Source organism: Lissotriton vulgaris, chromosome 8 (genome assembly GCF_964263255.1).
Source record: "Lissotriton vulgaris chromosome 8, aLisVul1.2, whole genome shotgun sequence".
Taxonomy (NCBI): Eukaryota; Metazoa; Chordata; class Amphibia; order Caudata; family Salamandridae; genus Lissotriton; species Lissotriton vulgaris.
The window spans coordinates 284,484,419-284,498,057 of NC_141696.1; the positions used below are offsets into that span (position 1 = coordinate 284,484,419).

The 13,639-nt window shown below is 46.0% G+C and overlaps 1 protein-coding gene across 3 annotated transcripts in view; it reads right to left on the reverse strand.

Annotated features, from left to right (window-relative positions):
• USP25 (ubiquitin specific peptidase 25) overlaps positions 1-13,639 on the reverse strand; it is a 469,204-nt gene that overhangs the window by 293,529 nt on the left and 162,036 nt on the right. For all 3 annotated transcript variants that reach the window (XM_086934051.1, XM_086934050.1, XM_086934049.1), the window contains exon 9: positions 217-290. In XM_086934051.1, the coding sequence (XP_086790177.1) occupies positions 217-290 (74 nt within the window). The remainder of the gene's footprint in view (positions 1-216; positions 291-13,639) is intronic.

Below are 13,639 nucleotides of genomic sequence, written 5' to 3' on the forward strand. Positions count from 1 at the left end.
CTGCATGATTAAAATTAAGTTATGCTATGAGGTGGATGTCAAGCAATTTGGATACTTTATGTTTAGCACCATAATAAAGATTATAGTTTATCAACAGAGACAGACAATTTTATTAGTAGGAGTTCCTAGGTTATGAGCAGGCTTAGCTAACTAGAAGTGCACATTGGAAAAAATGATATTAACATCAGTACTACTAAAAGAAAGACTGAATCTTACCTTCAAGTATACCCACTGCTAGAAATCGTCCATAAAATAACTCAACCATTGGATTCTTTGGCTTTTCTCCATCCCTGGAACAGAAATCATGCACATGTAGGATCAATCAAAGAAACAAAAAGCAATGCTTCAGCAAGCTGCTGCAATGTACTTTGAATTTTACAACAACACACTGCCCTGAGTGCAAACCAGAACTACCTTTTAATATGTGTGTGGATCAAAAATCTATAATATACCACCAAACTGTTGATAAACAATGAGAACAGAAGTCCTTGACACAATAATACATGCTATGATTTAAATAAAGACACATGTTTAAAATGTAAATCAATGTTTTTTTTACCAAAATCCACAAAACGCCTTAGAGTTAAGTTTTATTCAGCAGTACAAATCAAAAAGGCATGGAAAACAGAGGAAGGGTATATCAGCAGCTGACTGATAAAAATGACAGGCACCCAACTCTTGTTGGCTTAGTGCCTTCTTCAGACTCAATCACGGAGGCATGCCTTGATGGCCTTTCCATGTGCAGCTGGCACAAATGAGTGAAGATAACAGACAGCTTGTCAACATGTAATGTTGGTTAGACAGCAAATAGTGTGTGACCTTTTAGGCATCACATGCGAGTATTGAATGTTCAATTGGCAGATCTTGCTGAGACAAATTGCTGCCATTCAAAGTGTCTGTTTAGTAGAAAGGCCTGACAGCTTCAAGAAGACAAGCAAGATGTGGCCAACGTGCGAATACATGTCTACGAAAGATTGCAAATGGATATTTAAAATAATTATTAGTGCACAATCCAGTATCAGTATCTCAATTATTGTTAACTCTGACCACAGGAACAGAAGTAAAGGCTATGTGGTGGTTACTGTAAAAGAAATCCAGTTTTCACAGACTAATTGACTAACCCTAAAAAAGAAACTAAGCTCTACTGAAAAACAGTAAACTGCTATGTAGTTAAAACTGTGCTGTAACCAAAGGCTATGAAAGAACAAATCGCTAAATGTGACAGATCCTAGTGAACACTCCTAAACGTCTACACACATCATACAAATAATGGAAAATGTGCTTATGCTGACAAACTGTAAAGTTGTTTTCACCAAAATGAGTAACATTTATGAACAGCAACTTACCAGAGAAGGTATAAGCATGTGGAGCCATAATGTGTAAGTTGTAAGACTTGAGAAGGAAAGCTGGTATGGAACATATGTTACTTACTTGGGAAACTTCTGTTCATAGCATGCAGTACCAAAGGTTCACATTCTCTGCATACTCTTGCCATCTAGCAAGGGCTCAGAGGTTTGCCTGTTTTCTTTGAAGAAGTATTTCAGAGAGAGATTGTATGGAGTGCAGAGTAAGCACAGTTGGTGCAACACATTTATTGTGCAGTGTGAACAAGGTTACAAAGGAGGAGATCTGCAATGATCACAAGCTTCCAGGGAAGGGAGTGTGGGCACAAAAGAACCTACAGCACTACATGCTTTAAACAGAGGATAACAGGGTAAGTGCGATTTCTATTTGTAGAATGTGTGGCTGTAGATAAAAATGGTCTGCATCGACTGTAAAGCAGTGGCCTCAATACTAGCTGGCAATAGAGTAAATGATTAAGATATCTGACCATCCACATCCTGCTGGTGGGCTAATATGTCCATGTAGTAGTGCTAAGTAAGAGTAGGTGGTGTTGACCAGGAAGGTGCTGTGCAGATGTCAGTTAGCTAGATGTTGCCTAAGGAAGCCATTGTTGCCCCTTTGTTATGGTTGGAGAGCACACTGGGCAGAAGAGGTGGAACTCTTAGCTTTTTTGTCGCAGATCAATATGCATTAGGCTATCCATCTTGCTACACTTGACTCAGAGATGGGGTGATTCTTCTGAGGTTTCGCAAAGACTACAGGAAGGAAGTCCAACTTCCCAAAGGGCTTGGTATTTTCAGTGTAATACAGAAGAGCTCTTGACATCTAAAACACGTGGAGCTCTTTCCGGTACTGAATCGGACTGTGGACAAAGGCTGGGAGCTCTTTCTCCTGATTGAGGTGAAAAAGGTGACACCTTGGGGAGAAATTTAGAGAGAATCCTGTGAACAACCATACCTTTTTGAATCTGAATGAATGATTCTTGCAGGGTGAATGCTTGCATCTCACTAATGCATCTGAGGACAAGTTATGGCCTCTAAGAAAACTATCTTCTAAGAAAGGAAAGGTTGGGGGCAGGAGTGAAAATGTTTCAACGGTGGCCCAAAGAGCCTGTAAGGACTACATTGAAATGCCACACAGGACCAGGCAGTATTCTGGGAGCTATGATCCTCTTAAGAATCTCAATGAAAGCCTCGACTACTGGAATCTTAAATAAGGCTGAATGTTCTCTCCTTTTTTCATGCAAGTTGCAACAGTACAGCGATTAAGATGCATGCACACTGTTCTTCCGCAACATCTGTGTCAAAATAGAACCATTTGGGCCTGAAAAAATATGCTAACACAAACTCTGAGCCCTCTTGGTGTACATTCAAACTCAATGACAGAAAAACGCAATTTAAGATGGAGTCCGATACCATGCGAATTGTGAACCAAGGCAGGAGCACATCTAGTGACACAAAAGGCTTCTTCAAAGAAAAACAACTTGCAGACATCCACACCCAACACTAGATTGCAGGATTCGACAGAACATGTGCATCTATAGCAACACGTGCTATTAACATAAGAGTAGCCTCGGGTCTTTTAAGATGGAAAGACAGCTAATTGGTTAGCACCCACATGTACATCAGTACACAAAACCACAGTTTATTTCAAAACCACAGCTGGAAGAAATGAACCTCTTTAATGATCATTTTTTGGACCGAGAGGGACACGCCCTGGTTTGTTCCCTTCTGGGTGCAACATTTATCTTAGTGGACAATGTAGTAGCTGGAGCACAGAAGGAACTGGGGAGTTGCAGAAAATAGGTAGCATTATGTGCACTATTACCTCTACCAAGCTAGCCAGGCAATTTTCCCATCAGCTCCTCTACGCTCTGCAGCCACACTAACCAGGTCTCTTTCAACCATTTTCATGTGCTTTTTTGACCTGGTGACTCCAGTATGTACACCTTTCTAAGATGGATGCTTCTACGGCACCAGTTAAAGCAGTCTTACCTCAGCAAGATGGACTCTGAATTCTGGTGGGTAATTTCCAGTTCCTACCTTTCATATTTTCAGTTTCTCCAATATAGTAGGCCTGATGGAATCAGTGAAAGTGCATTGCAACCCAATTCAAGTATTTTTGGTCAGGCTCATCGTCCAGCCTTCACTTGTATTTTTGGTCCCTTAATTTATTTTATTTTATTTTTCCTAATTTTGGATTTCCATTTGCTTGACCTGTTTTGCCCTCATTTCTCCTGGTGTGCTTTTGATGTCTAGTGCCAGTACATCACTCCTGCTCTCCTCTTTTCAGTTATCTGTCTTCAATCTAGAAGATTTTTTTCTGTCATTTGGATTGTTGCTCTTCCGGTGATTCTTCTAAATTGATACTAGTCTCATGCACGCTTATTAGTAGTCATGGAGGGGTATAATGGCTACAAGAACAGCCACCCTTACAACAGGCATGGAAGTTATGTGCTAAGCAGGTACAGGTATGTCCGGCGATTGACAATAAGTGGAAGAGGTAGAAGACCGCACACAAATGTCATTAATTATTCTTTCAATATTGAATTTCCTAGAGATTTTGCCTGTGAAAACCAGGAGTCAAATCTTTTCTTTTGTTGAAAAAAAGTTAGAAGCAGACTTATGATATGTTCTACACCTCTGTGATGTAACTTTACAACACAGTGACATACTGTACATTAGACTCAACTAATATTTCCATGACTCATAGCATTAAAGTAATTATTTCTCGTAGCATATCACAGATGTGACAATGATGGGGAATTTTGCAGGAAATCATTTTTACTAAATGACTGCAGTGTGTGTGTGATTTGGAAATAACTCAATTCTTAATTATATAAATCAACTGCTCTACTGGGACTACTTTCCGGGCAGTCAGGGAGCATTGAACATGCATGTGTCCAAATGCAGATGTGGACCTCACATTCTGCATTTAAAAGACTTAGGATTACTTTAAAATACAGAATCAGTTGATGTATTGATATTGTTTTAAAATAATTCTAACGTTTTGCCCCCTCAAAAAATATACAGCAACAAATATAACTTCGACGTGATCTTCTCAGTCCACTTAAATTAATATCCATTGGCCATTCGGCAATCCTGAAGTCATGTAATATTCACCATTGCATATCATCACAATAAGAGGACATTCTCTAGCAAACTGATAAGGAGGAGAGGTGGAGACTCAAACTGAAGCTTCCATAACCCATCTGTCCATTCTTGCTGAATCCTAAGTCAAGAGGAAATAAGAGTCTTCCACGGACTGTGGTACCATAAACAGGATGTAGTACTGGTAAATCAAATGGCCTTGGAGAATGAACATATTTTACTTGCAGCACTTTGATTCGGTGGGTTATGTCCTACTATAATTAATGCCTGCATGTTTAAATGAGCTTTTCATAATATTGGTATGGGCATATGTGGCCATTTGATGTGGGACTTACAAGGATTTTCAAAAAGCATTGCTGCACTCCCCTATTACCCATGATGTTTGCTCAGTTTTACCTTTCAAAGAAAACGTTCTTTACATTTATATGCTCAAAACAGCCAAAGAGCATGTTCAGAACACACACCTTAAATTCACAGGTGCTAATCAGTGAATGTCCAAGACTATGCAAGTGTCAGCTCCACTGTTATAACAATGGGCCCTCTTCTAACTTGAATTCAAGTGAGTTTGGCTTCATAGTCTTTTTCCTTTATGTTCTTCAGCTTTACCTCAGAAATCTCATTCTGCTTTCCGGTGTCATGGAGTGCATAGCCTGTGGAGGAATACATAGAAGCAGTTTATAATAGGCAGATGAATTTTACAATCCACGGGCACACTGAGCTAGTCTAGATTTAGAAGAGCCATATCAGAAGGCTTTCCACTTTTCTCAGTAATGAGGACTTAGAGAAAATTCCTCTTTAAAGTTTAAAGGAATGCCCAAATGCTCATGGTCGCTGTTGGAGTCTACATCCTTAATGAAGATCAAGACATCTTCTCAATTCCAAACCCAGTGAATCAGGCGTTTATGAGGAACAAGACCGATGGTGAACAGTTGCGAAGCAGTCGGATAGTGTTCAGGAATGTCTAGGACATCATTAGTTAACTCAGATTTGGCTTTTATCTCAAAGGAGTCTTAAGAGAAAGAGCTTGTCTTGACAGGCACTGGAAGTGAATCAGCTTCAGAAGAATTTGAGAAATACGATCAGTAGAAAGGAGCATCAACACCTAGTTTAAAAAGGTCTGAAGATGAACGATATGCCCTAACGAATAGTTTCTTACCTGTCGGTGTAGTTTTGCAGCTTGATGATCTTTCTGGATTCACTATGCTGTGCATATTCCGCGGTCTTGTGGTTGGGTCCGGATTCGTAGTCTTTTCTTTGTTTTTTGTTTTTTTTTCGTCGCCCAGGTGGGCGTCGGCGTCACCCCTCCTTGAGTGTATTTCCGGTGACGTCGGCATGCTTCCTGCAGAAGCTCCCACCCTTGGGCGCCATCTTCGGATTCTTTTTTCCGTGTTTCTTTCGTCTCCGAAGTGATGGCAATGTTCTATGTAGGTGATACTTCTTTTAACCGCTTTGTATATAAAGTCATTTCTGTGTTTTTTTTTACCACCTCTTTCTTCTCCAGCCTCATCTTTCTGGCGGAGGTGGGTGGGTTCGCTAGTGAATCCAGAAAGATCATCAAGCTGCAAAACTACACCGACAGGTAAGAAACTATTCGTTTTGCAGCGTGAATCTTTCTGGATTCACTATGCTGTGCATAGATTTTGTAGCTGTTTCTCATTTCTGTGGTGGCTGGGTGGAAGATGAGCTTTGGTTTTTGAATATGTGCTGGAGCACCTTTTGTCCGACTTGTGCTTCTCTGTTCATCTGAACATCCACGCAGTAGCGCTTCGTGAATGTGTGCACCGAAGCCCATGTTGCCGCCAGGCATATGTCCTGTATGGGTGTATTAGCCAGGAAGGCTATTGTAGCACCTTTTTTCCTAGTGGAGTGGGCATGTGGCCCCTCCGCTAGTTCTTGCCCTGCCCGTTTGTGGCAGAGTTGGATTGTTTGCGCGATCCATCGTGCAATAGTGTTCTTGGCTACAGCCTTTCCCATGAAACTGTTGGCGAATGACACGAAGAACTGCTTTGTCTTCCTGTGTACCTTTGTCCTCTCGATATAGTGCATGACCACCCTTCTGGCGTCTAGGGTGTGTAGAGCTCGCTCTGCGCTATTTGTTGGTTTTTGGAAAAAACTCGGTATCTGTATGGACTGGTTCATGTAGAATTTGGACACCACCTTTGGCAAGAAGTGTGGGTCGGTCCTCATCACAACCCTGTCATTTTGTATTTGTATGTATGGTTCCTGCAGCGTTAGCGCTTGAAGCTCGCTCACTCGGCGTAAGGACGTTATTGCAACCAGGAAAGCTGTCTTCATGGTCAGCATTTCTAGTGAGGCCTTGGAGTGGTTCAAAGGGCTCCTTCATGAGTTCCGTCAGGACTATGTTCAAGTTCCATGCCGGTGGCGGCATCCGCTTGGGTGGTGCCATCCTCTTCGCTCCTTCCAGGAATCTCTTCACAACCTGTGACGTGAAGAAACTCCTGCCCATCTCACCCCTTGTATAGGCGACTATCGCTGCCAAGTGGACTCTTAAGGAGGACGAGCAGAGTTTTTTCTCCAGTAAGTGCGTGAGGTATTTAGTCCTTCATTTTATTGTGAAGTCTTTCCTTCCTGCACCATATTGTGAATCTCTTCCACTTTGCCACGTAGCACTTCCGTGTGCTGGGCCTTCGTGCCTCCCGAAGGACCCTGAGGGTGCTGTCTGGCAACCTCAAGTGTGCGAATTCTATGTCCTCAGGAGCCACGCCACTAGGCTCAGGCTCTCTGTTCTGGGTGCCGTACCTCCCCGTTGTGCATGGAGAGCAGGTCTTTTCTTCTGCCGAATCTGCGAGGTGCACTCTGTGCCATCTCCATGATCTGCGAGTACCATGTCTGTCTGGCCCATTGTGGTGCAACCAGTATCAGGGTCATGTTGCTCGCTCTGCACTTGCTCAGTACTCTGTATAAGTGGTATCGGGGGAAAAGCGTAAGCAAATGTCCCGCACCAATCTATCCATAGGGCATTCCCAAGGGACCCCTCTTCGGGTTGTCTGGATGCGAAGCTTTGGCATTTGGCATTCTGGCGTGTTGCAAACAGGTCCACTGATGGCGTTCCCCACTTGTTGAACAACCACTTCGTCTCCTGAGCATTGAGCTCCCACTCGTGGGATGCCGATGTCTGTCTGCTGAGCCAGTCTGCCTGAATGTTCTCCTTCCCCGGTAGGTGTATGGCCAGTAGGTCTATCCTGAGGGGGGTGGCCCATCTCCATACCTCCTGCGCCAGTGTCGAACGCATTGGTGACTGTGTTCCACCCTGCTTGTTGATGTAGAACATCGCTGTGGTGTGGTCTGTCTGCAGCAACACCCTGTGCTTGTGCAGTCTTGTTTAGAAGGCTTTCAGTGCAAGGAAGATTGTTTTTAATTCTAGATAATTGATGTGCTTTGTCGCATCTGTTGGTGTCCACAGACCCCTCACTTTGAGCTCCTCCATGTGAGCGCCCCATCCCTTCAGGGATGAGTCTGTGGTGATGGTCACTGTTGGTGTTAGGAGTGTTATGTTCTCCATGGTCCACCATGCCATTTCCTACTGCACTGCGTGCGTCACAACCACTAGATCCTCCCAACTTCCTGAAGCTTGTGACCATTGTTCCTGGAGCCATTCTTGGATGGGTCTCATGTGAAGTCGTACATTTGGTACCAGGTGGATGCATGATGCCATCATCCCCAAGATCTTGCTTGCAGTCCTCACTGTCCGAGCTTGTCCCTTCCGGTAGAGGCGAGCTTCCCTCACCAGGGCCCTTGCTCTCTTGTCGCTGGGAAACACCCAGCCCTGTAAGGTGTTGATCTGTGCCCCCAGGAAGATCTTTACTTGTTCCGGCTCCATTGACTATTTTTTCCAATGGATGGAAAACCCCAGGTTTAATCAGCGTGCTCGTCACTGTATGTGCGTCTTTCTTGCATTTCTGGTACGAGTTTGCTTTCACTAACCAGTCGTCCAGGTAAGGATATACGTGTATTCCCTGCCTTCGTAGGTGCGCTGCGACTGCCGCAAGGCACTTTGTGAAGACCCTCGGTGCTGATTTTAGACTGAAGGCTAGTGTTGTGAACTGGTAGTGGGTATCTCCGACCGTGAACCTGAGCATATGTTTGTGCTTTACGTTCATTGGTATGTGCAGGTAGGCGTCCTTGAGGTCTATTGTGACCATGAAGTCTCCAATCTGCAATTGCGGTAGCACCTCCTGCAGGGAGGTCATTTTGAATTTTTTGTGTTCTTATGAATGTGTTCATGAACCCGAGGTCCAGAATGGGTCTCATTGTCTCGTCGACCTTTGGCACGAGGAAATACGTTGATTATATTCCCTGGTTTCTTTCTTTGAAAGGAACCCGTTCTATGGCCTCCTTCTGTAGGAGCTCTCTTGCTTCTTCCTGAAGCCGCTGTAGCTGGTCTTTTGCTAGTGGCTTTCTCTTTGGTCTCCTGCTTGTTGGCCTCCCTTCCAATTCTAAGAAGTACCCGAATTGGATGATGTTTAGTATCCATTTGTCTGATGTGATCTCTCTCCATTCCTGGAGGTAGAATCTTAATCTTCCACCCACTGGTGTTATGTGGTGGTAGTTGCCCATTGTGTCCTGACCCCTTTGTACGTGCTGCCCCCTGGGATCCTTTCTGTGGGCGGGCACACGGATGTCTCTGAAGTCAATTAGAGGCGGGCTGCTGGCCCCCTCTTTTATGCTGTCCTCGTCCATTTCCTCTCCCTCGAAAGGACTGGCCCCTTGACTGGTACTGCCAGGACTGCTTCTGTTGACTCGGTTGCGCCTGCGAGTCCGCCTGGTGCGTCTGTTGGAAAGCCTGGTGTGAAGTACCTGGCTGGTTTCCACCTCTTTCGCCGGGCCTCCGTGACTGGGTGCCCCTCTTGTTGCCTCTGAACTGCAAAGCTCCCTTGGATCGTGCAGTTTCATTGTCTTTCTTTAGTTGACTGAGTTTGTCGTCAACTGTTGTCCCGAACAGCGTCTCGCCGTTGAACGGAGTGTTCAAGATGCTGTGTTGCACCTCAGGCTTGAAGCCTGAGATTCTGAGCCATGCGTGTCTTCTTTCCGTGACACCCATCATCATGAGCCTGCTGGAGGTGTCTGCTCCATCTAGGGCCGCCTTGAGGCAACAATTTGCCGCATTCTTCCCGTCTTCCACCAGTTTCTCGGCCTTCTGCCTGGCCTCCTGGGGTAGGTCTTTCACCAGTTTTCCTAGCTCCTCCATGATCTGGTACATGTGCCTGTTTATGAGGGCATTGGAATTAGCCATGCGCCATTGGGTCGCGGCATTCCGTTCGATCCTTCTGCCCACTAAGTCCATCCTTTTGCTCTCCTTATCAGGAGGTGGTCCAGAAGTAGTGGCCACGTTAGCCCTCTTCCTTGCTGTGGCCGTGATGATGGAGTCAGCTGAGACCACGCCTCGAATGTAGGCTGGGTCCTTTGATGAGTGCTTGTACTTCTTTTCCGTTCTGGAAGTGACTGCCTTGAATGTTGCGGGCTCCCTGAATGCTTCCATCCCCTGCGCCAAGACGCTGTCGAGCATAGGTAGATACTGGCTCCTTGTTTGCGTGGGGAGTAATGTCTCGAGGAGAAAGTCCGCTTTCTGCTTCTCCTCGTCGAGCTTGAGTTTGAAAGCTGCTGCCGCACGTTCTGGGAGTGACTGCCTTGCATGTTGCGGGCTCCCTGAATGCTTCCATCCCCTGCGCCAAGACGCTGTCGAGCATAGGTAGATACTGGCTCCTTGTTTGTGTGGGGAGTAATGTCTCGAGGAGAAAGTCCGCTTTCTGCTTCTCCTCGTCGAGCTGGAGTTTGAAAGCTGCTGCCGCAGACCTTATCACAGAGTTGTAAGCCCCGATGTCGTCCGGCGGGGATGGCCTCGAGGGGTATGTGTCGACCGCCTCTTCTGGGCTCTCGGTGTCGACATCCAGGTAATCCTCCTCCTGCGGGTCAGAGGTGGCCGACTCGGCGTCCAACCTGCTGTCCTCTTCCTCATAGCTGTAAGCCTCGTAGGGATTCTCGTCCTCTTCCTGGTCGTCGACCTTTTCGGCGCCAGGCTCATAGTCTTCCTCCTCGACCAGTTCTAGCATGGGTGGCTTGGTCTTGTGGGGAATCGTGAAGGCTCTCATCTTGGCGTCGAAATCTTTTTTTCCGCTGCAAGATGTTTTCCATTTTGGCTTCTAGTCGCCGTTTTTTCTTTTCCATCTCGGCCGCGCTGTCCGCGCCGGATTGTTCGGCCACTCTCTTCGGCGCCTGGCTCGGCTGTGAGAGTTTCGGCGTCGAGGACTTGGACGTCGAACTGGGTTTCGTGTCCCTGGACGGCATCTGTGCTTTAGGGTCTTTCTCCCTCGACATGGATCGGTCCTTTTCGGGGACAATCTTCGACGACTTCTGCTGCTCAACAGCTCTCGGCGCCAGGGACTCCTTCTCAGAGGAACTGCTGGGCCTGTGGGTAGCCGCGGACGCCAGGTGTCTCTGCGTCGGCGTTTTCGGGGTCTTGCCCTCGTTTTTTCGAGACTCAGTCTCTCGTGTTCTTGGGGAACGACGAGTCTCCTACCTTATCAGATGTCTTTGTGTAATCGGTCTCTACGACCGTGTAGCTGTCGTCTTCGGCGGCAGCGTTGTCCTCTTCCTCCGAGGATATCCCCAGCTCATACAGCGATGGCGTCGGGGCTTTTCCTTGGAGGGTGGCGTGCGCTACCCTCTGGCTCATCCTCACACGAAGGGTCTTCGGGGCGAAGGCAGAGCAGGCGTTGCAGTCCTCGCTTCTGTGGTCCACCGGTAAGCAAAGGTTGCAAACCGGGTGTTGGTCTTTCTGCGCGTACTTGTGGTGGCAGTTAGGGCAGAACTTGAACGGCGTGTTGTCCATCATCGAGTGTCTAGACCTCCCTGGCCGCGGGGTCGTCGAAGTCCTCGATGATTTCTCCTTCCTTTCGCTGGTCAGTGGTCGGCGAAGTATTTTGTAGTCTTCTTCTTTCGATATCTTCTTTAATTTCAATCTTTTCCTAGTACTTTCTCCAAAAAGGTCTGGAGCCCAACTGGAACGATCCAGACCCGACCGCGGAAAAAAGAATCTGAAGATGGCGCCCAAGGGTGGGAGCTTCCGCAGGAAGCATGCCGAAGTCAACGGAAATACACCCAAGGAGGGGCGACGCCGACGCCCACCTGGGCGACGAAAAAAAAAAAAAAAAAAAAGAAAAGACTACGAATCCGGACCCAACCACAAGACCGCGGAATATGCACAGCATAGTGAATCCAGAAAGATTCACGCTGCAAAACAGTTATTCGGAGCACATGCATATAGTGTAGGGAATTGGTCACAGACTACTGACTGTTTAAGAGATGCTGCACAACTTCTGTCCTATTCAACTTATACCATCAGAATACAAATTTGACATGCAAAGCAAATAAGCAGACAGGTCAAAACACAAAATGCAACTCGCTTCAGTGGTCAAAACATTATAGTATAATATTGTTTCAAGGCGGAAAAAAGCTGTTCAACGGGGATTAAAGGAAAAACAAAAGTAGGAAGGATATAGTTCTCTCAAAAATAAATACAAAATGTTACCACAAGAATGCTGAACAGCAGAAAACTCAAAAGACAATGCCAAATCTAACAAGAAATTGATGGTTCCTGTTAAAACCACCAAGGTCGAATAATATCAACTTGTACTGAAGATTGTCACAAATTAATAGCGAGTCTTTTGAATTATAGAGACTGCGACATGGCCCTGAGGGCGGTGCGGAGTAAGCATACTCTGTCGTACGCCCATGGTACAGGAGGAACGGCGAAAGTTTCTGGACAAGTGGTCTGGGGAGAATTAGATTTATATTTTACTGAATAGGGCGAGATCTCTGGGAGTGAGCCTAGTGTAAGTTCTGAGGCCCTGAATGTTATGACGTGGAACGTTAGAGGCCTGGGGGACCCACGAAAAAAGAGGCACATATTGGCTTATCTAGATAGGCACAGAGTGCACATAGCTATGATACAAGAAACTCATTTCGCACCACATATCTAACAACTTTGCAAGTAGATGAGCGGAACATAGAGTATTCTCCTCTTACTCTACATACGCCCCGGGAACAGCAATCCTCATAAAGAAGCGGGTACCATTCCACCTAGCGGGCACTGCATGCGATCCACAGGGCCGCTATTGAATACTGTGGGGGAGACTAGGGTCTGAATCAATCACGATGGCCTGCTGGTACGTGCCAAATACTGACGACCCGGGCTATTTGACATCACTGTGGGCCAAAATATTGGAAGTTGGCTCTACTCACATTATTTGGGGGGATGATTGTAATGACATGCTTCACCCAAGGCTGGATAGATCACACCCTGCTCTGCAGCACTACACTAAATCGCAGGTGATTCTGATTGACTCTACAGACACCTACCAATTGACTGATGCATGGAGGTACATTCACCCTAATACGCAGGAGGGCACGCACTACACGGCACAGGCAGCGTCATGGGCACAGCTCGATTATTGGTTGGTTTCTCGAGGATTGGCCCCTGCGTTATCACAAGTGAGACAACTGGCTAGAACGTACTCAGATAATGCCCCAGTTCTGCTCACGTTTTCTTCCAGGGATCTTGCCACGCCGCGAAGTGGGTGGCAACTACATGCGATTATCCTACTTGACACTATTTCAGGAGGAATTGCAATAAGAAATACAGGAATTCTTTGAACATAACAAAAGCTCAGTAGACAGTGTTAAAATCATCTGGGAGGCATTTAAAGTCACGATTCGTGGGTACTGCATATCGAAAGGTTCTAGGGTCCTGAAAGATATACTCCACTCCATTCGAAAATTGGAGCTAGAGCTCAAGGCACTGGAAGAGGAACTGGCAGTGGGCCCAAATGGAGACGCCCAGGCTAAATTTAGAAACACACTCACAGAGTACATGGACATGGCACAAAGAGGTGCGGTTTCAGGGCAAATATTGGGTAGCTAGGAGTTATGGAGAAGGTGAACGACCAGGTAAGGTCCTGGCACAACTAGTTAGAAAACCTCACTGTGCTAATTATGTACTGCAAATTGAGGATTTAGACGGGACAGTCTATAGAGACACGACCACTATTCTTAACGCCTTTACACGCCATTATCATCTGCTTTACACCACGAAAAGAGTGGATGCTCTGGATCTGGACAATTTTCTGGGGGACGTGGCGCTGGCTGGCTAAGCGATGGGCAGAGGA